The 22,856-nt window shown below is 41.6% G+C and overlaps 2 protein-coding genes across 5 annotated transcripts; one reads left to right on the plus strand and one right to left on the minus strand.

The window, feature by feature from the left end:
• The first annotated feature begins 8,731 nt into the window (after positions 1 to 8,731).
• LOC134634148 (trichohyalin-like) lies at positions 8,732 to 12,016 on the plus strand. Its single transcript, XM_063483210.2, has one exon. The coding sequence runs from the start codon at positions 8,732 to 8,734 to the stop codon at positions 12,014 to 12,016; it is 3,285 nt and encodes a 1,094-aa protein (XP_063339280.2).
• Positions 12,017 to 13,029: 1,013 nt separating this feature from the next.
• On the minus strand, positions 13,030 to 22,363 carry spice1 (spindle and centriole associated protein 1). 4 transcript variants are annotated; one of them, XR_010094830.1, is made up of 20 exons: positions 22,230 to 22,363; positions 21,938 to 22,033; positions 21,563 to 21,610; positions 21,331 to 21,471; positions 20,888 to 20,990; positions 20,328 to 20,446; positions 19,990 to 20,078; positions 19,758 to 19,900; positions 19,495 to 19,620; positions 19,115 to 19,389; positions 18,489 to 18,620; positions 18,288 to 18,414; positions 18,102 to 18,197; positions 17,568 to 18,001; positions 17,142 to 17,331; positions 16,986 to 17,064; positions 16,757 to 16,820; positions 16,619 to 16,671; positions 13,710 to 13,877; positions 13,033 to 13,524 (listed from the first exon to the last, which is right to left on the minus strand). XR_010094830.1 is itself a non-coding variant. In XM_063483515.1 (19 exons), exons 2-19 carry the CDS (start codon positions 22,031 to 22,033, stop codon positions 13,829 to 13,831), a joined length of 2,352 nt encoding a protein of 783 aa, XP_063339585.1. In that variant the 5' UTR covers positions 22,230 to 22,363; the 3' UTR covers positions 13,030 to 13,828. The 4 variants fall into 4 exon arrangements, 2 of the variants coding, with proteins under 2 accessions (XP_063339585.1, XP_063339584.1); XR_010094829.1 differs by having other exon boundaries at positions 13,617 to 13,877; XM_063483515.1 differs by having other exon boundaries at positions 13,030 to 13,877; positions 18,288 to 18,402.
• Positions 22,364 to 22,856: the final 493 nt, after the last annotated feature.

Genomic DNA, 22,856 nt, shown 5'->3' on the forward strand with positions numbered 1-22,856 from the left:
CCCCAGAAACCTTAAAACCAACAGCAAACACTACCTGAAGTGGAAGTAAGTCAGCTTACAACCACTTATTTATGACTATCTGATTTAGGGCACAGGAAGCAGCACTGCCACTTGAGTGGATGGGGTCAAAGAAGAGGGCTCTTCATAAGTAAATTTAGTGAGTGTAGTGATTATAAAATGACTGAACATTGATGTTATTAATAAGGCATAAACTGTATTAAAAATGATGATATAATATAAGTACAATCAAAAATATCAACACAATCCAAGTATTTAGGAGGAGGTGACACTGTCTTAAACGAAATCATATTTTTGAAAAATATTACAAATACAGAATAATTGAAACTACATAAGGATGCAATACATAACCCATGAAACCATTAAATTATCATTCTAACACTACGGCAAATTCAATAAAATATCCACCCATCTCTCCCCTCGCAGTCTAAACAGAGAGCACAACTCCCTCTCCCCAGCCACCTCTTCCGGCTCTTCCAGGGGTACACCAAGGTGCTTACAAGCCAGCTGAGAGATGTAATCTCTACAGCATGTCCTGAGTCTGCCCTGGCATCCTCAGCAAAACCAAATCCCCTGGGAGGTGCCCAGGAGGCAAACTGGTCAGATGCCTCCTGTTTCCAGGGAGGTCCTTGCCTAATCTTGCTGATGATTAGCTGAGATGGGAGGGTTGTCAACTGAAGCAGTTTGCCTGGGCCTTCAAGGCTATAAAAGGTGGCCCAGATGAACCGCTCAGTCCTAGTGTTTAATAGAACTGTTTTTGAGTGAACACCCTTCTTGTAACGTGGCTTGATCCAGTTTGTGCCAAACTGTGGCAAATCTGGGATGTGCTGGAAAAGAAAAAACTATTTGGTTGTGAACAAATCAAAACTTGGGACCAACACTGTTCTCTTCTAACATCAGTCAAACTCAGCAAAAGCAGATAAAAACAGTCCAACCAAAACACCACCCTGTGTGGTACTGCCAAAAAAATCTTGGCCGCAGTATTACATTTCAAAATTCAGCTCTGAGCAAACCGCAGGCTAAGTTGGCCATCAACAATGACTAAATCTCTACCACGCACCAAACTGGTTTGAATATCCCAGGGGCGTCACTCTCGTCCGGGGGAGACATTGAAAGTTCTTTACTCTAAAAGGCCTTAAAGGAAAAAGCACAGATGTTATCATGGCTCACGTATATTAAGTCCCACTAAGCCACAATGACCACTAATAATTACACACGTGCTCTCCCTACTTTGATCACTCAAAACATGTGCTTTAAAAAGAAGAGACTATCAGCCGTAACCAGTGTTGGGTAAGTTACTTTAAATTAGTAACTTAATTACATTACTAGTTACTTCTATCAAAAGTAACTCAGTTATTTCAAGTTACTCATTACTTTCAAAGTAACTATTTACTAGGGAAAGTAACTTTGGTTTTACTCAGAATTCTTCTGTTAATGTGTTGCTTCCCTAACTGGATACCAGCAAGGGTGCCAGTCTTCTATCTTGCTTACATGGTAGCACTATCCTGCCACAAGTGCACTGTGCCACCTAAATGCCTGAACCTAAAATGGCAGTGTAACTGTCTGTTTTAATATATTTCTCCGTGCCAACATTAAACTGTGCCTCAGACCATTTAGGAGCTGTAGGTATCAAAATAGTACAAAAAATGTAGTGCAAAAATGGTTCAACATAAACACAGTGAGGTTTGTCCATTCTTTGTAAACTTAACTGAAAACAGCTGAACTGCACCAACTGTAGACAACATGTTCAGTAATGACTGGCAAACTTTAAAGTATTTTCAGCCTCACAAAGAAAAATAAAATAAATAATAAGTATTTTCAGCCTCATAAATAGTCAATATTTAACCAAAATAATATTTCCAGCATGCCACAGAGAGTTGCAAACGTTACAAAGAAGAAGGATCAACACTATAAATACAGACTCTCTGGATACATTTGATGAAATGACTCTTTTTGTGGACAAGGATTGAAGCTGTCGGAGGAGGAGAAGTCAAGAGGGATGGGTTATCTAATAAGTTAAAATGTTACTGCTGTAAATATAAAGGCCACACAGAGAGCTTCTGTACCTTGTGTGATGGTAATGGGGTTCCCAGGTTTCAGCTTGCTCTCCAGGAAGCCGTGCTTTGGCTCTGTGGTGATTTCATAAACCAGCTGTCCATCATCTGTGTCTAGGTCCATGGTCAGCAGCTCCTTGGTGATCGGATTGGTGGCCTGACAGACACTGCACAGAAATCATCTGTGCTTTAAAGCGGGACTCTCACAGTGCAAGAATTCATTACTGGGTATTTCATTCACAATATCACACTATGATTCAGCTGAGCAGGAAGCTTTTCTTTTCAATTTCAGCTTCCCTAATGTAGCTATCATAGCAAAAATACAGCTGTTAAGAAGCATCGCCTCACTACTGGCTCAAAACACAGAAATCAGCATATCCAACATCACAACGCCAACTAAAAAACGTGTTTGCTTCTGTATCTGATCTCGACATTGACATTCAGCCAACAAAGGTTTAAAGAGCCCCTTCCTCTGAAAGGCAAAGTAGTTAACTTTTCTATTCTGTTAATGGACAGCATCTGTTTTATGCGAGTTATAAACTCGCTAATTGTTCCAGTGAGTTTGGATAAATTATTGGGAAATGCTATTGTACACACTAATCTCCCCACTTTAGTACAGATTAGCATCCAAACAGCTGTTAACTGACTATTAGTTGGATGAAGGACTTTAGACTGATCTCTACGTTGTCTTTAAAAGTTTTCCAAAGTTTAAATCCACCACCTTGCACATCTGGAACATGTGAAAAATAAATCCACCGGTGTTGAGAATCATTTGTTTCTAAAACAGATAAATTCACCACAGAAGGTGATGCGATGGCTTAAAATGTTTTTGGTGTGTCTTGTATATTTTAAAGATGTTTCATTTGTGATTATTACAAATAAGTTTCAATGTATCCAACAAACAAAGTTCATATCAGCTGTGTTTTTTAAGCCGTTTCTTCTCCAAATCCCTTTGCTGCCAACCTTCTTTTTCAGTTTGCCAATAACTTCTATGTGGACGCTGGCTTGGGAACTACAGTTCTGGGAATCCTTGATTTGAACATTTTCAGGTTCAGGTATTTTATTTGTAACTGTAGGTAGATTTGTTCTCCTGAATTGAAGAAACAACAGAAAACAAAAAAGCATAGCAAAAAATACTGACAACAAAAATGAACACTAATTTTGGCCATTATATAATCCACAAATGTGACTTTTTAAACCTTGTCGTTTTACAGTTTGGGACCAGAAACCTTTGTCCGGGAGGAAGGAAACGATTCTCACTGTGTAAAGGATCATCAAGAAAAATTAAACCAGCTGACCGCTGTAACTGTCTGGTGTACAGAAAAATTCAGCTGTGATTCTCCAATCAGCCTGTTAGACCACTTAACAATCTGAGAGAGTTTCTGCTCTTTTCAGATAACTATCCAAACCACAACACCAAGGAAAAGGACAAAACAGATTCAATAAAAGCACGATGAAATAAAACCATCATGGTTTTATCAACGTGGAAACAAGAAAGCCTTCTTAAACACAAGACTCGCTGGGGCCCCTTTCTGCACACAGCTTCAGTGTTTGCTTTGAAATTCAGCTTTGAACCAAAAGGGAGATATTTATAACACTAAACACTCCTGCACACTCCTAAGTTAGAGGCAGGGTAACGAGGACCACAATTAGTAACCGAGACATGGTGTTGTATTAAATGAAACTCAGTAAGAAATTGTTTGGAAATTGCCTCCCCCTGCAGGCCATAACAAAAACTGCACTATCATGGGACCACCTTCTTGCTCCTTTCTTAACCTTAGGCTATCCATGTTTGCACATGGAAGTGAAGGATATCCCAGAACACAGTTGTACCTCCAAATATTAATGAGTTCAGATGGATTAATAATTTTCTTTGACCAAAGGTCTCCTGCCTATATGATAAATTGGTAATGGTCAGGTTTTGCTTTCCCCTCCAGCACTCAGGAGAAGATACAGGAGTGTAACAGTATGATAATTTGGCTCAATGATAAAACACCCAGGACTTAATTACCTGCAGCGCAAACACAGCACAGGCTGAGAATAAATGAACGATGTGACATATTTACAGTGCCTACCAAACAAACCTGAGCGCTGCATTGCGATGAGGTGTGCAAGCCAGCAGGTGGAGGTGGAGTGGCTAATTTCGGAACAAACAGTGATGGAGCTTCTCCTTCGCACTTCACACAGACACATTTACTCTGCTGGAGAATATTCAGGCAGAGCAGGATGTGCTGCCACTTTTTAAAACGTAATTTGCTCAACGAGAGTTCTGCTGAGCAAACACGCAGCTCATTTAAACACATCTGAATTATCTTGACGTTTCAGCCCTCTGCTGGGGTCCAATTAAAGGTAATAAATTAGAAAAAGTTCTCTTCAGCGTCTGCTGTTCTCACTTTACGGCTATTAAACATCACAAATAGTTTAATAATATTTGTTTCCTAAATGCCTACTCACTTTCTACAGAATTTATTATCACCACACTGTGAGACCTGGATTTAATAAATATGCGACGGACACCAGGTTTTATGCATGCAGCGTGTCCAATACCAAATCAAATGCCTACTACCTGAAATCTAAATCTTTGGCTGTGTCTGTCCATCCAGTGTTCTCCTTGCTTCAGTCAGAAGTTAGAGCACACATCACTGGCTTCTGCTGTCCAAATTTGTTTGGGTGTGTGCCGGTTTTTCACAGAGGGGCCAGCGTCAGTGCATCACTGCATCACTACATGCTGCATTTCGGTTTGCTGGCTAGTAGCAGCAGCAGCTATGCTCAGATGATCAAGCTAAATTTCTGACACTGTCACAGTTTTATTCCACACTGTGATGCAGGACCAGGACTAAATTATAGGAACTGAGGTGAGATGACAAAGCTTTGAGAGCAGCTCCATGAAAATATAAAAATAGCAGTGTTATCCTTCAGCCTCTTAGTAGCTGCACATATAGAATACATTTCAAAATCCTGCATCACCTCAATCTCCAGTGACAAGACTTGGCATCAGACCTTGAGGTCAAGGTCACGAAGATTCAAACTTTTTCGAGTCTTGTGCTAGATGTATCTATGGTATCAATTTGAAAATACAACATTGCTTCGTTTTTATTTTTTTTTATTTTTAACCTGTCCCGTTTGGCTCTTTTGCCATCAGAATTATTGTCTAAAGGCGAAGAAAGATGCCCAACGGATTTACTTTACCAAATGGACCATCCCAGCCATGCCGTAATGGTCTATTTGATTCACCTTTTATTGTTTATTTTATTTTATTTTCACTTGCTATATACGGGACAGACTTGACTGGGGAAAAGAAAGGGGAGAAAGAAAGAGGGGAAAAAAACAGCAGGGAAGAGGGACGGAGATAAAGGGCAAAAAACAAAAACCAACAAAATAAGCAGACAAAAAATACATATATCAATCACCTGGATCACCTGTTGAGAAAGAAAAAAGAGAAAATAAGCAGAAGAAAAAAAAAGAGCAACATAATAAACAACATCACGATGATCTATGGGAATATAACAGTAAATACTAAATATTAAACATTATTGTGCAGCACGTAAGATCGACAGCGCACAGTGTGCTTTGAGGTAGGAGCCAAAACGGGTGGAGTTTGTGTGTGTGAGCACCTGTGTGTACACCTGTGAGCATGAGCGCGCTTGTATTTAAATGGTTCGTTCATGTAATGATCTGCTAGAGGGTGTGGGGGGCCACAGCCCCGTCCTCCAGGGCATGAAGCAGGTATGGAGGAGATCAAAACTCCAGACATCCAGAGGCCCCCAGAACACAAGAGACCAAGGAAGACCAACAGAGGGGCAGCCGCGCCACTATCCCAGAAAGAGCTGAGGAGAGCCCCAGATGAGGTGTCACTCAGCAGCCGCGGAGCAGAAGCCAGGGGGGGTTGCAGCCAGCTGTGCCTGAGTGACCGAGCCCCAGGCCGAGAGGCCGAGGGCACCCCACCCCCGAAGTGGCCCGAGCGAGCCCCAGGCTCCAGGCCCCGATAAGCAGCCACCAAGGAGTGAGCCGGTGTGTACCTGGACGCCCGTCCCTGAACACAAGAACCACCAACGCACCGATGTCTGAGGGCGTCCGCCACCGGCAGGGGAAGTGGTGGGGGGAGATAGGCCTCCATACCTTGGAGGGCCTGAGATTTCCCTAGAGAGGTGGCGTCTGATACCCGACCTGACAAATAGACACAGACATACAGGCACACTCAAATACAAACATCCATTCCCACCCTCATGCTCTCATATGCAATTGCCCAACACTCGCCCAACGTGGAGACAGACATAAAGAGACGCTGTACACACAATCACACTCCCCAAGTGTACTCTAAGAACCGGGTCTAGGTATCCTTGCCCCTGGAGGGGGAAACTGCACCCAGACCCAGGTAGTGTTACCCTTTTCCCTGGGGTGGAGAGAAGCAGACTGCCCCGACTCGGCAGCAGCAGGGAGGCCCCACAATCCAGACCCCAATCGGACGGCCAACTCCTCCTTCCAGCCCCCCCCCCCCCCCTCCCCCCGGCTCCAACAGGCTGCAGAGAATGGGGGTGTGTGAAGACTCCAAACCTCCCTCCGCCCGCTCATATGTAGTGTTGATGCATGTGTGTTCTAAGGTGCATTTAAAACCCAGGAGGGCATGGAGCTACCTGCCAGAGAGCAGCAGGTAAGCGCATAGCCCTCCTGATAGCCCTCAATGTCTACGTGTATTTAAAATTGAGAGGTGGGCAACGACGCCAGGGGTGAGGTTGTACACCCTGATGGTCTTTTGGATTCCGTGTAGCGTGCCTACCCCCAAGGGGGGGGGCCAGCTCCCCCGCTGACCCCAGTAGGCACCCCCACACTCTGCAACCCGCCAGGGAAAGGGGGCCCAGGCCCATCCAGACCGGACCGGACATTGCTTCATTTTCAAGTTATTGTATTTGCAAACCTGGGCGTCCACGGCACCGTGGCAAGGTCAAGGTGGCATCCTTGACCTTTAAAAGGAAGCAGGAAACAAACAGAAGATAATTGACTGGAGATGAGCTTGAGCATGATCACAGACAGTGAAGCACAGAAGACAGAAGCACATGAAGGGATATAAATCTGTCCAATTAAGAAGCAGAAACCACTGTGAGACTATTTCAACCTCGTTAGTTTAATATTAAAGCGACAGCAGGTGCAAAACTACAAAACTCTAAAGCAGGGAATGGCTTGGCAGACCGTTGCTCTCTTCTGATCCCTCCTGACGGATTTTTGTCTACCTTTGATATTTTTTTTTTGTGTCCATTCCACCAATTCCGGTGGTCTCGGGCAAATGCCAGTTCAAAAAAGTGAGAAATTTCAGAGGGGAATTCTTCTGCGTCTCTTTCCATTATACGTGTGTTGTCTTATCCTTCATATTTTGTTGTGACATGTGTTTGTAAGCCACCATGGCATTTTCTGGCCACACACTGAGTTTGCTTCCTCAATTTGGCTCTTATCATATTTACAAGGGGATAAAACTAAACTGACACTAAAGTTAAACTGAAATAACAATGCTTCTCTTTACTCTGTGTTGCCTCTGAAGTATAAAACCCAGTGGAAAGCATAATCAGGTTTGTCTGCAAAAATCCAGCATCACTCAGCGTGAAACTAAAGGTGACTGTCTTAAAAACAAGAACCAGATTTTTTTTGCTTTTCAGGAGTTTTGTTATCCTCGCTTATTGTGGATGCAAAGACCTGATACAGCCGTTTGTAAGACAACACATTTGTGGTTATTCCTGACATACAAAGTGTGCAACAGACACATTACATAGTTATCTATGATGTGCATTAATGAGGAAAAGGACAAAACTTCTTCTGAATTTACACTTTCATTGTGTTCCAGCTGTGATATTTCATTTCCCAACATTTTCACATGGAACAGTTTAACAAACCCATAATACTATCATATAAATTGCAATATTAAATAAAACAAGGAGTCAAACAGAAAAACAAACAAACAAAAAATGGTTTTAAATCCTGATTTGTATCAGCTACCAGTTAACCTATATTAGTTCCTTTCAGATTAATCAAAGTTTCCTTTAGTTGTTGTTCTAACTGTCTGATCAATACAATCGATAGAACTCCACTCAGTTCTATCGATTTAATTTAGCCTGATTCAGTCCACCCAATGCTTTCACTCACTGTATGCGCAAACTGGTTATGATACCCAGTAACACTTCAACGAGTTGCCAATACAACTCAAACAAAATGGATTTGTCTTGAAAGGTGCTATATAAATAAAACTGTACTTTTACTTACTTTCTTTACTCACTTTGTATGTTATTGCAATAACACTTTTATTTCTTTTTACAAAAATAACAGGGATTGAAACTTTATTGGTAATTTTCCAAGCAAAAAAATTATCCTCATTCAAAAGTCATGTGAGAACCTCATTGGCTTACAGAATGTTGATGTCATTTTAAAAAATTCAAACAAAAATATGACCTCATTCAAAAATGTCATGTGACATTAGTAAATTCTGATGTCACAATCTTCTAAAGCTTTGATCCTTTGAAGCTTTGATCCTCAAAATCCTTAAATAGGGGTGAGGATGTACAACTTTTAGTCCGTTATTTGCAGCACTTATGTTAGCAGCATTCAAACGTTCACCAGTAAAGCATTTTGAAACATCTGGATCCTTTTCGCAGTCACGGTATACAGACTTCAACATGTCTCAGAAAGATCAAGAAAGACAAGAAGTTGACCCCAGCTCTATTCCATGGTATGAGTCCCTAGACCCCTATATGAGCTCTCTACCTTGGGATGAACAGGTGGAATTAGAGGAAAAGCGATTGGAAGAAATGGAGAATGAAAATCTCATGAACAGAGAGAAGATTAAGATCCTGACGGAAGAAAATGAGAGAAAGAGCGCTGAATTAGAAAAATTATCCTACCAACTTCAAGAAAAACAGGGTATTATTGAGGAGAAACAATGGGCTCTCCAAGATGAGAAGAATCAGGAGCTCCAAGAAAAGCTTGATGAAGCTTTGGAAAAAATTACAGATCTGCTCCAAAAGGAGAAAAAAGAGAGCATTAAAGGGGATAAAATGCTCAAGAAGAATCAGGAGCTCCAAGAAAAGCTTGATGAAGCTGTGGAAAAAAATAAAGATCTCATCCAAAAGGAGAAAAAAGAGAGCATTAAAGGGGATAAAATGCTCAAGAAGAATCAGGAGCTCCAAGAAAAGTTTGATGAAGCTCTGGAAAAAAATAAAGATCTGCTCCAAAAGGAGAAAGAAGAGAGCATAAAACAGGAAAACATGGTCAAGAAGAATCAGGAGCTCCAAGAAAAGCTTGACGAAGCTCTGGAAAAACTGAACGAAATCCACCAAGAAGAGAAGCAACAGGCCGAGCAGAGAGACATGCAGAGCAAACTCCAAGGAATGGAGGAAAAATACAAAGCACTGCAAGTAAAGTATAATAAAACTCTGAACAAAAATCAACAGTTGCTTCAAGACAAGAAGCAAATGGAAATGAAACAGAAAGAAATGGACTCCAAGCTTGAAGAGATGGAGGAAAAACACAGAGGGCTCCAAATCAAGCTTGAGAAAACAGCACACAGAAATAAAGAGTTCATTCAAGAGAGAGAGCAACAAGAAATGCTCGAGAAAGAAACGGACTCCAAGCTTGAAGTCTTGGAGGAAAAACTGAAAATGCTGCAAATAACTCTTGAGGAAACACTCCTCAAAAATAAAGAGATGCTTCACGAGAAAGACCAACAGAAAGTACATCAGGAAGAAATGGATTGCAAGCTGAGGAACATCAAGAAACAAAATGAAGGCTTGCAAGTTATGCTTGATGAAGCTCTGGAAAGAAATAAAGAGTTCCTTCACGAGAAAGACCAACAGAAAATACAAAAGGAGGAAATGGATTGCAAGCTGAGGCACATCAAGAAACAGAATGAAGGCTTGCAAGTAATGCTTGATGAAGCTCTGGAGAGAAATAAAGAGTTGCTTCATGAGAAAGACCAACAGAAAATACAACAGGAAGAAATGGATTGCAAGCTGAGGAACATCGAGAAACAAAATGAAGGCTTGCAAGTAATGCTTGATGAAGCTCTGGAGAGAAATAAGGAGATCCTCCAAGACAAGAAACAACAGCCTGTAGAGCAGAAGGACATGCAGAGCAAACTCCAAGCCATGGAGGACAAATACAAAGCACTGCAGGTGAAACATGACAAAACTCTGCACAAAAATCAACAGTTGCTTCAAAACAAGAAGCAAATGGAAATGAAACAGAAGGAAATGGACTCCAAGCTTGACGAGATGGAGGAAAAACACAGAGGGCTCCAAATCAGGCTTGATAAAAAAGTGCACAGAAATAAAGAGTTCATTCATGAGAGAGAGCAACAAGAAATGCTCGAGAAAGAAACGGACTGCAAGTTTGAAGTCTTGGAGGAAAAATGCAAAATGCTCCAAATAACTCTTCAGGAAACACTCCTCAAAAATAAAGAGTTGCTTCACGAGAAAGACCAACAGAAAATACAACAGGAAGAAATGGATTGCAAGCTGAGGAACATCGAGAAACACAACGAAGGCTTGCAAGTAATACTTGATGAAGCTCTGGAGAGAAATAAAGAGATCCTCCAAGACAAGAAACAACAGCCCGTAGAGCAGAGAGACCTGCAGAGCAAACTCCAAGCCATGGAGGACAAATACAAAGCACTGCAGGTGAAACATGACAAAACTCTGCACAAAAATCAACAGTTGCTTCAAAACAAGAAGCAAATGGAAATGAAACAGAAGGAAATGGACTCCAAGCTTGAAGAGATGGAGGAAAAACACAGAGGGCTCCAAATCAGGCTTGATAAAAAAGTGCACAGAAATAAAGAGTTCATTCATGAGAGAGAGCAACAAGAAATGCTCGAGAAAGAAACGGACTGCAAGTTTAAAGTCTTGGAGGAAAAATGCAAAATGCTCCAAATAACTCTTGAGGAAACACTCCTCAAAAATAAAGAGTTGCTTCACGAGAAAGACCAACAGAAAGTACAACAGGAAGAAATGGATTGCAAGCTGAGGAACATCGAGAAACACAACGAAGGCTTGCAAGTAATACTTGATGAAGCTCTGGAGAGAAATAAAGAGATCCTCCAAGACAAGAAACAACAGCCCGTAGAGCAGAGAGACCTGCAGAGCAAACTCCAAGCCATGGAAGAAAAATACAAAGCTCTGCAGGTGAAACATGACAAAACTCTGAACAAAAATCAACAGTTGCTTCACGACAAGAAGCAAATGGAAATGAAACAGAAGGAAATGGACTCCAAGCTTGAAGAGATGGAGGAAAAACACAGAGGGCTCCAAATCAGGCTCGATAAAAAAGTGCACGGAAATAAAGAGCTGCTTCAAGAAAAAGACCAACAGAAAATACAACAGGAAGAAGAAACACTTAATCTCCAGAGGAAAAATCAAGCACTCCAAGAATTGTATAACGAAACGAGGTACAAAACAACTGTACTGGAAGGAGAAAAGAAAAAAATGGAAAAACAGTGCTCAGCGATGCAGAGCAGCATCAATGAAATGCTGAGTAAAAATACAGAACTGGAGGAACTGTCTAAGAACTTGAAGTACAAAAACACTGAAATCCAGGCGCAAAAGCAAGAACAACAGAAAACGCATAAAGACCTGCAGTGTAGACTTCAAGATATCCAGAAGAGAAACCAGCAGCTGGAAGACATGTACAAGAAAGTAGAACAGAGAAATACAGATGTGCACAAGGCAAAGAGAATAGAGGAGGCAACAGTTAAAGAACTGAAAGACAAGCTTAAAGAAAAACAAGAACAATTAGAAGACATGGTGAAAAGATGCAGCAAACATGAGAAAGAAAACACAGAAACAATGGATGAGCTGAAAACCCTCATCCTTGAGAAAAAAGTGCTCGTGGAACAGTGTCTGAAAAAGAAGAAAAAACGCTTCCACTGGTTCTGGAAGAGGGACACTGCTGCTTCTCACCTGATGTAACCTCGTCTTCCTCCACCTCTATTCCATCTTCATTTTCCCCCTTCCCCTTCCCCTCCCTCCTTTTTCTTTTTTCACTCAACCCCCGACCAGTCCCGGCAGTTGACTGTCCCCTCCTGAGCCTGGTTCTGCCATAGGTTTCTCCTTTAGGTTTCTTTCACTTTAAAAGGAGTTTTTCCTATCCACTGTCGCCTGGTGCTTGCTCAGAGGGGATTGTTGGGGTTTTCTCTCCTCTCTCTTTCCTTCTTTCTATCCCCCCTTTTCCCCCTTCTACCTTTTCCTTTACACAATAAACAATTGGCCACATTTTACATGTGTTTGAAAAATGTCTTCATTCAACAATAATTCATCTTAGGTATAAAAACAAGAAATAGGTAATAGCTGCATGTGTGTTTGTGTGTGCAAAATATACATACTTAACTTATATCCCAGAAGGAATTAATACTAGATGGGTAGAGACAGGTTTTAAAGACTAGAAATGAAAACATGTGAGTCCTATAATCTTTGCTCGTTTCACCAATAGGTGATGTTACATTTTAAATTAGGCACTTCATTGCAGGACTGCCATTGTACCGAGGTACATTAAATAAGATGAAATGGATTTCTCGTGCCACAAGTGACCTCGCTGTGAAGCTATTAACTTGTTGAATAATTTAGCTCTGCAAATGCAAAGTTATTTCTCACCACAGAGGGGAGGGAATTTCATAAAGTCAAAAAAATTAAAACTTGTAAACATTACAACTCATTCAACATGCCAACAAGGCATCAAGGAAATAAAGACATCTCAGTATCAGCTCTCTTCATGTCGTCTACTGACAGCAAAATGAGCTCAATTCTATGGTCTTCTTGGCTTTTGGCATAAATTCCTCAGCTGAAGGTTTATACATCATTATAATCAGGACAGCCAGACTGGGAGACAGATCCAATATTCTCAGTCAGTGATGAAAATCAAGTTTTTTTAGTTCCATCATATTAAAGCAAATTACATTTTCATTTCCTTTTGTCCTGACAGGAAATAGCAGAAAATGCCACATTTTGTTTAAACATGGGATGAATGCTATGCAGGTTAATATCTGAGCTGATAGGAGAGAGTACGACCATGCAGGGTTTAAAGCTTGAAAGTACTGACATTACTTTGAGTTTGATTCCGTAAAAAGTGACAAAAACATTGAAAACATTCATGATTTCTTTTGTTACTGTAGTGAAGTCGAGTTTTTGTGATTAAGTTCTTAGCTCCCTGTTTTAGTTTTATTGTCCTCTTACCCGGTGTTCCCCCGACTCTCTTGGTATTTGATGCATGAAGGCTTCCTCGGCGCAGCTCTCAAACCCTGTCGTCACTTTTTAAAATACTTCCATCACACCAACAGGCACTTTAGAATCACCAGTTGACAAGCATGTCTTTGGACAGGCTCAAACCGGAGAGGTAATCAATGGACCACAGCGCTGCACACCCCTGGCAACTTTGGGGCTAAAGCCACTGGTTGGTGGTGGCTGACAGGTGAAATCAGGGTCTGCTGCACCAAAAACATAAATGTGATTGCTTTGGTTGCAATCAGATTGCCATAGTCATCTGCAGTTTGCATGTAGGATGCCAACTACTCACCAAGCGGTGGGAAAAGTTTGGTTTGGTTTAGTTTGGCTTTCATCTTTACTTTTGCGTCCTTTCTAAAAACACTGACATATAGGTCTGGTCTACCTGGACTGGCAGCATGCTCGAGGTGTCCCAGGCTCGTCTGTTTGGTGACGCGGTAGATGAGCTCGCCCGGCTCGCTGGCTGACAGCTGTAGTTTGGTCAGATTCTTCACTGATTTTTCATTAAGCACCAGGCCTTTGTTTACCACTACAGATGGAGGGGGATGGTCCTCTGCACGATAAAATAAATAAGGTCAGTATAAAAAGAAAAGCAGCAGAGAGAAGAAAAAATGTAAAGTCCCCCATCAAGCAATGATTTATCAGTAAAACCTGGCTTTTGGCAGCGTTTGGGAAAACAATTCATCTAATATTAAATCAAAGTATTAAGAATCAGATTCTTATCCTAGTAAAAGAGAAAAAGGATGGACTATAGCAGAGGAGGTGAAAAAAGCTGAGATTTATGTAGAACGAGAACAACAGTGGAGTTTTATATCAGGAGGTGTGAAAAAGGGATCTAGGTTTGAAAGATGTGAAGAAAGGATAGAAAAGATTGAGAGAAGGGCAAAGAAGTCATCAGAGGGCAGTACAGCAGGAAGAGATATGGACAGAGAGCTTCCCTGTAGTCACATCTGAGAGGGTGCAATTAACAGAAAAGTGAAAAAGGTGAGAAAATAACAGGCTAAAAAGAGAGCTGCAAAAGATATGAGAGAGTCAGGATGCTGCTCAACCGCGAGGGACAGTCAATCCTTCAATATCCAGTAGCTTGCCCTGCACATGTAGAGTGGTTGTTTGCTCTCTCCTGTGTATCAGATCACTCTTCACTGCACTGCACAGCATTTATTTATTATTTAGCATTTATCAGTCCAGCTGCATTCGACTCAAGGACTTGACCCGGACGCCTGAGCATAAAGTGTGAAAGCATACCCCATTTTATAATCTATAAAAGGGTCCATAATTTATAATGTTGTATTCATTCAGTCTTTAAACTACAGCTCAAGACCACCTTTGTCAAAAAGGAGATGAGCATTTGGTTAGATGCTTGACATAACATCTATAACAGTGGCTTTGATATTTTCACTTTATATTTCACAACATAAAATATAGCAAAAGTAAATTGCTAACAAATGGCTAATCATAATAATAATAATTATAATAACAATAATAATATAATATCTAATAATAATAATCATTTGACTCTGTTGCCATCTGCTGGCTTTGGAGTGCAATAAAAAAAATAGTGAAATAAGTACGCTAAAGTTAAGCTGTTTGTTGTAATATTGAGCTAGTGCCGTCTTGGCTTAAAAGTTCCCAGCAGGTTAAGACAATATAAAGGCCGCTGCTATGAATGAACTTCGTCTGGGAATAGCTTGCCACGTATGAAAGAATTATTTTTCACAGAGTTGAAAATTACATTTTCTTAACTTGCGAGTCTCAAATCTTGATCGCCTAGATCCATTTAGTGTTTTATCATATGTGCTTTAAGCAGTAAATCTCAGGTAAAATGCACTGTTCTATCTGCTATGAAGGACTCAAACACAGACCCAAAATAAACAAAGACTGGATACAGTCTTTATATATCTTTTATATTATCTGCATGTCGTTTGAAATCTACAAGACATGCTGACTCCATGTCTGTGTAGGTTCCTAGTCAATCAGGTCATGGTTGTCTTAAGAGCCTGAAAAAAAAAGAAGGCAGCTGGACACCTTTAAAACATTTCACTTCTCATCCAAGAGGTTTGTTCAGCTTGAAAAACAAAAAGGTGGAGAGTTGTTCTCTATGGAGGTGGTAGCTGACCTACCTACTATTAATCATGAGCTAAGGTTTGAAAAACCGCATGTGTCATTACCAACAGGGGTTCCAAGTAAAACCACTGGCATCATGGGAGAGTGTCTGCGCCTAAATGTCACTCTTTCATGGATTCCTAATGTTCACATTTTGGACAGAGAAGACAGATGGTTTGAAAGAGATGTAAAAGAGGCCATCTATGTCCACTGAATGACCATCACTGGACAGAGATGGTGGCTTTCCACACCAGCTGTCACTCATCTTGCCTCGGGTACCCTGAATAGATCACATGATAGGGTGGGGCAAGGTCTAACAGTGGTTTCACCCACAACTCTTTGTGATGACGAACTCAGTAGTAGATCAACAATCACCTCCTTGTCAAGCTCTTAAGATGACATGCTGCCTCAAATACTTTAAAAACAACAACAACAACAACAACATGCATTTGTATCATCTGATAGAAACACGAAAGAAAGAAGCAGAAGTGCCAGCATATGCTAGTTTAGTTTTCTTTCTATAAACAGAGATATTTCTAAACTGGAAATGTTCAAACTTCAAACTGGCGCAGAAAAACAATTCAAAGGGTATTAAGTGTCTGATGGTTCAAATTTCCTGGAAGGACGATCATTGCAGTATACTGTAAAAGGAAACACTGCATGTACATATTATACTAGAGAGTACCTGTGTGTAGTATGAATAACATAACCACAGCACCAAAGGTGTAAGCACCTTTTGCAAGGCACTCAAGGAAACCAATGAACAGCCTCAAACATAAATGAACAGGTGGAGATGCAGACTGTATGTATTTGCAGATTACAGCTCCACCACAAATCAAACTTCCATATGCTCAGCAAGGAAAAATAGTCAATCTCAGTAAGACTGAATGAAGACAGACTAAAAATTAATTGCATCTGCTCACACATTACTCAGCTGTAGGGTTTTCTAAGTACTCAGATGTAACACTGTGGAGGAAAACCCAAAGAAATGGCAAACAGAAGTTCATTCTAATAAATTAGAAATGTTGGTCACGTCCAATAAATGGAGAAAGAAACTTGTCACAGTGAAGACAAAAAAAGAATGTATAGAAGTCAAAAAATTTTAATTAAATCATTAATAAAACAGATAAAAATAGTAAGAACACTCCGTGTAATAAACATCTTCAGATATGTCCTTCTTCTTCTTGTTACCTCACGTGAGCAGACAATGCAAACCAGCCTTCTCGAGCTCTCTCCTTGTCCATCTATAGACAATAAAGAAAGTTTTTTTCAAATCCGGGCAATGACATGTAAATAATGCAGTGTGTGTGTGTGTGTGTGTGTGTGTACCTGTGTTTTGCCATCCCTAGTTTCTCTTCCAAAACTGTGAGAAGATGCATCAGAGCCAGCAAACCTGTAGCAAAGATAATTAATCATCTACATCATGTGATCTTCAGTCAGTCAGTTCTTCTTCCTGACATCATCACCTTGTGTCCGTTTAAGGTGCTGGAAAAGAAATGAGGAAAAAGAACCTTGCTGTTCTTTGTCGTAAAATCCCTCTCTGAGCCCAGATACTCACCTCCTCTCACCCTCACCGCCACCACTGTGTGACCGGAGCTCCCACTCAGGCAGCAGCTCTGATGCCTCCAGGCGTTCCGCTGCAAAAGATGAGGCGTAATGATTTTAAACTGTCATGTGTGCTCAAGACAGACAGCGACATGCTGGTTTTACCCACTGGATTCTGGATTCGGGCTGAAGGCAGAAGCCGGGATCGGGGAGACAGAGGGAGAGACTCTGGCTGAAACACTTTGCTTCTGTTGCTCGATTATTTCCAGCAGTCGACCTCGGGCTGCAGCGCTCTGCCTGTTCAGCTCCAGGAGGCGTTGCTCCACGCTGTTTGCACTGAAAGTGTTGGGTGATGTTGCCTAAGCAAAAAAAAAAAAAACCCAACAAAAAACGAGACACACACTGCATGTGAATCATTACTATATCTGAATGAGGAGGCCACTTAAAGGCTCAGCGCAGTTCATTCCTCGACACACCTGTCCCATCACGCTATGAAGGGAGGGTCAGAAAGTTAGGCGTAGTCAGGGGAGCCACTACTCCACTTCTAAAAGGTGAGCTGCTCTCAGAGAGCTTCTAACAACCCCTTAAATCTCACCTGTTGAGTCAGCTGTTGTTCTTCAGGAGTCCACACATGCTGGCTCCGCCTCTCTTTACAGCTGGACCCAGACATCCTGCTCTCTGCAGCGCTCTGAGGTGTTACACTCCCGGTGCTGCTGCAGCTCGACCCTCTTCTCTCATTGCCACTGTCAAGCGATTCTCTGACCCCTGACCCGAGGCCCTTTTCCTGGCTGAGTTGAGCCCTGATAAGATCGGTCTCTCTGCTCAGCTGAGCAATCTCAGCTAGCACTGTGCCCAGAGACCTCTGTGAGCGAAGAGGGTCAGAGGTCAGCAATAGCGAGGAAGCAGAGGGAAGCTGAACTAGGGGCAGACTGCTGAGACTAGAGTCTGAGATGTGAGCGCGGAGGTCCCCATAGGAGCGCAGGAGATCCACAGCAGGAAGCTGCTGGTGCGGTTTCACAGGATAAGTTGCTGTGAAAGAACGAGAAACAAAAATTAGCCGCCTCAAGGTGAATCATTTCTGTGCTGAATATTTGAAATCAGATAATAATTTTGGAAGTGAGAAAGTTACCAGGAACATGCTGAAAGTGGTCCCGCTGTTGAGGTGGTGAGAGGAGGACAGCAGAAGAAACAGGTACTTGCTCAGCACCCGTCGCAGACTGACAGCCTGTATACCAACAGTTCACCAAAATATAAACCATTTTCACCATTTACCAAATTCCTCTGGACAGAATATACACAGACAGACTGCACAAACCTGCAACTTTAACCTCAGAGTGTGGGGTTTGGCCACTGTGTTCACTCAGCAGTCCGAGCCCTCCCATCGCCAACACCACTGCGTCCAACTTCCGCTCCAGCTCTGCCGTCCGCTGCTGTAACCCTGCCTGAGAGGCACATCATCACCAACTCACGATTTATCAGCATAGCTGGACTAACAATAACCTAAGCCCAGTCCCACCTGCAGGGCTGTAGCCTCCTCTCTCAGAGTCATGGTTTCAGCAGTGAGAGCATCAATGAGCCTCTGCTGCTCTTTCAGCTCCTCCTCCAGTTTTCTCCTCTCCTGTGCCTCCTGCTGAGCTTCATCTTCCCTCTAACACATTACAGGCAGACAGTGATTTAAACACATATAGCAGACTGCAAATATTTGCATCAAAGCAAACTGGCACTAAAATTTAAAAACTGATTCTATTTATTTACAAATGTGAAGACCCCTGAAAAAGATAAGAACTGTGCTTCAGCATAGTTACATGAGACCTTCAGCATTAGTGATGCTAAATCAGTAATAGTAACAAACATTTTACAGATCAAGCATTTCTAAAATGTGCTTTTGCTGCTATCTAAAGATTTCAAACTTGGAATTCATGTCTCCTTGCATCCCCATCGATGACATGACTTTTTAAATAAAACCAACATTTAATAAGAAATGAATGTATCCTATATCCTATAAACTAAAAGATGCAGTGATAATGGTACCACGCTCTTATTTTTTATTTATGTGAGTAAAGCCTGCATGGATTATCTTTAGTTTGAATAATAATCTCCACAAGCTTGTGTGACAAAACCTTTTTTGATATCCGGAAGCACCTTTTTAAGGATGTGCACCAAATGTCCCAGTGTAGAGACCAAGGCCACAGAAAATCCAGTAAGGCTTTGTGTTCTGTGCTTTTTGGGACTCTGTGCAGATGTTGGTGCTGTATCAGGGCTCAGTGCGTCCAAATCCGACTCCACCTGACCCAACATGGCCTGCAGCAGGCCCAGACTGGACTGATCCCCGCTGAGAGAGGCAACAGAGGAGCCGTCCAGCTCTGAACCCTGGGAAACACACTTCCTGCCTCTGCTGGTGTGACTACCGATCCTGTCTGTTCAGCATATAAAAGAAGAACAACACTGATTTTTTTTGACATGATCTCATCTTCAAACAGAGTATTTCATTTTGGAGAAAATCCATCCCTTGCAGATATTACCTGACTTGCTCTGAGGCGGATCAGAATTTAGAACCTGAGAAACCAGGACTGATGTTTCCTCTCTGGCGTCCTCCGACTGACTCTGTCTGGACCGAACACGCTGAACAGCCACGGTGGCATTGAGAGCTGAAATGACATTAGATAAGTGTTTATGTTCACCTCTAATGCCAGATATATAATAAATGATTTCTTGATCACTACCTAAAATAAATATAACACACTTCTAATGGCACTAAGACCTTCTGATTAGCTGTTTATCTTACCTGTCTGAGCTGGTGCCCTGTCTGATGTACAGGGTGTCACGGGACTATTATCCTTGTCTCCATGGTGACGGCTGTGATGATGACCTTTGTGTTGCTGTGACACCCTAGCCCGAGGCTGCGCCTTCATTTTTTGTACATTGACCCTGCAAATAAAAGCGTTATGAGCAATCTAATAGTGACAGCAGCATCTCTGTCACTGTTGTAGTGTATAACAGTTAGCAGGGATTAGCACCTTCGGATTACACGATACTCTGAACTGGTGGAAGGACGGGCATCATCATCTGTGTGGTAGTCCTTTGACGCTTCCAGTTCATTAAGAGCCTGAAATAAATCATTGTAATTGTGTAAAATGCAAATAAAAACTCAAAACAGTATTTAAAAATACACTTTTTTTTTATCAGTGTAAGCATTCGATATGTTACCTCTGGAGTGTTTTCTGTTAAATATAGGGTTTAGATCATTAAAAGAAATAAAATAAACTAATAAGCATAGTGTTGTTCTTTAGATTATACATTGCACATGCTGTATTATGAAGCTAATAATAACAGTCTCAATAACACACACACACACCTCTTGATCCATCATTGACTGGCTGAGGAGAGACAGATGAGTTGGACGATCTGGTCTTTGAAGAACAGGCAGTTCTGAGTCAGAGTCACAGTTTGGAGCCACAGTCACTCTGGGGTGTCCTGAGGAAAAACATTTAGACATGAAGCAATACTTGTGCAACCACCAGAGAGAATTTGTGGCTCTTCAAAATGAAAATACTGGGACAAACACCCAATGTTCAACAATCGGGTATCTCAATGACATAAAGCAATGGACAAGAAGTTATTCTATCTAGTCCAGTGGTTCTTAACCTTGTTGGAGGCACTGAACCCCACCAGTTTCATATGCGCATTCACTGAACCCCTCTTTAGTGAAAAATAAAATGTGATTTTTTTCAAATTCAGGACATAGATATGTCTTTTACTGGTGCACGAAATGAGCCGTGCATGTCATGGCGGAGGCTCTGGCGAACCCCTGAGGCCGACTCACCGAACCCCTAGGGTTCGATCGAACCCAGGTTAAGAACCACTGATCTAGTCACTGCATCTGTTTATCTGCACACAAAACAAGTTGCCAGATACCGGTGTGCCTGCGTGGAGCATCTCCAAACAGGTCTTTGACCACAGCCAGGGCTTTGTCAGAACGGGCCAACACATCCTGCAGCAGCAGCTGATCAGAGAAAACCTGCAGCAACGCCACACAACTGAGTTTAACTCAACACCGTAAGAGCCACTAAAAAGATACAGATACACATGCAATGCTGTGAAAAAGGCTTTGGCTGATTTCTTAGGTTTTGTTTTTTGACATATTTGTCACAGAAAACCCAAGTAAATAAAAAATGCTGCTTTAAAATTACGGTTTCATTTATTAAAGGGAAAAAAGCCAAACCTATCATTACCTAAAAAGTAAGTGCCCCTCTTTTTAAATCATGAATTAACTCTAAAATAACCTTATTTGGGGGGGGACTGAAACTGAAAAATCTGGAACAGAGCAAATATATATATTCTCACAGCACTGTACTTACCTCCCTGATGATGCTGAGACTGGCCTGGTCCAGGGGTGCAGGGCTCCCTGCGTGCATGAGACGTCGTTTCAGGGCTTTCTCTTTCAGCTCCCACTGAGCTGCTGCTTTGTTGTGAGACTTGTGGATCTCATGCCGATGACTCTGAACCAGAAGAACAATCAGACAATCGTGAGACCAAGATACAGTAAATAACACTTAAAAAATAAAAAGTGCAAATCTTCTTGCACCTTACCAGCTCCGCAGGTGTCAGCTTGTGCACAGAGAGGTCGTTGACAGTGCTCTGAAACCAAAATGCTGAGAAGTTAGACAGGCTAAATAAAAGAACTTATAAAAGGTTAGCTAGAATGTTTGTTTGTTTGTTTTACACCATGAACATGTTTCTGTAGTTTAGCAAGAAATTTGATTCCCTAATGATCTGAGTAACCTCTAGAAAACAAATAACCTCTCCTCATACCTTTCTATTTCAGATTATGGTAAAGAAGATTCACAGCAAGCAAGAGTAGACTGTCTTCTAATTGCACAGAAATATGTACAAGTACAAGACTGCCTGCTTAGTTGTGACTGGCCTTCATATGTCTCTAGTATTTGTTCAGCTGTCAATACTCACCACCCACTCTCTTCTTTGAGCTGCTGCCTTCTTGGGGCGAACAGGCCTTTTCCCTTTGGTGTGCTGCTGTGGACGCCCCACTCTCACAAACGACATCTGCTCACAAACAATACGACAAGGAGACTTCGTTAAGGTTGCACACGTATCATTTACCAAAAGTATCTAGTATGTAACAACAAGCTAGCTGTTAACTCTCATTCCCATGGCGAAGCTTCTGTAACTTTCACTAAACTAGGATGTACGGCTGAGCTATCTTAGGCTAAAAGGCAAGTTAAAACTGAAAAAAACGTACTTTATACAACGTGGAGCTCCGGTTAATAAAGAGAAATGCCCACCAAGCTGTTTTTAGACGCCCTTTTAAAGGCTGGTGACAAATAATGCCATCAAAACCACCTCTTCAGTTTGTAGTGAGACATTTTTCAACAGTTGCGCGCCACTTCCTGTGCCGTTTCCACGGATACCGCTTCAAACAGTGGAGCATGACGGGAAATGAAGTGCTGCTGGGAAAGGTGACGAATCCTTTTCATTAGGCGGCAAAAAATGCCCCCTGTCGGTGATTTAGGGTCAATGTGAGATACTTTATCGTTATTACTGGTTAGTTTATATCTGAGGTTTTTATTTTGAGTAATAAAATTGCTTTTACATCGTAAATCCCTGAGACTAATTTCCACCCATTTACCCTGTTTGTACTCTCTCCTTCACCTCTCTTGTGTTCTCTCTGTTGCTTTGGATGGTTGGTCGTTAGTATTTAAACACCTTCATTACCTCTGCTCCCCACTCTCACTACAGATTACAATGTCGTTTATGAACATCATGGCTCGGAGCAGATCCCTGATGCAATCCCAGAAATAAGCTTTAAAGAAGACCACAACAATTTTCTTTGAATGTTCCAGACATGCTGGTAAAATAAAATTAAAAA

The sequence above is a fragment of the Pelmatolapia mariae genome, linkage group LG9, assembly GCF_036321145.2.
Source record: "Pelmatolapia mariae isolate MD_Pm_ZW linkage group LG9, Pm_UMD_F_2, whole genome shotgun sequence".
Classification (NCBI taxonomy): domain Eukaryota; kingdom Metazoa; phylum Chordata; class Actinopteri; order Cichliformes; family Cichlidae; genus Pelmatolapia; species Pelmatolapia mariae.

Bases quoted from the DNA above. Each gene is read 5' to 3' on its own strand.
- LOC134634148 (XM_063483210.2), top strand. From the start codon at position 8,732: ATGTCTCAGAAAGATCAAGAAAGACAAGAAGTTGACCCCAGCTCTATT.
- spice1 (XM_063483514.1), bottom strand. From the start codon at position 22,033: ATGTCGTTTGTGAGAGTGGGGCGTCCACAGCAGCACACCAAAGGGAAA. The intron at 20,991-21,330 runs GTAAGTACAGTG...GCGTTGCTGCAG, and splicing joins GTCTCAGCATCATCAGGGAG to GTTTTCTCTGATCAGCTGCT. The intron at 19,901-19,989 runs GTGCTAATCCCT...TTTTATTTGCAG, and splicing joins GAGTATCGTGTAATCCGAAG to GGTCAATGTACAAAAAATGA.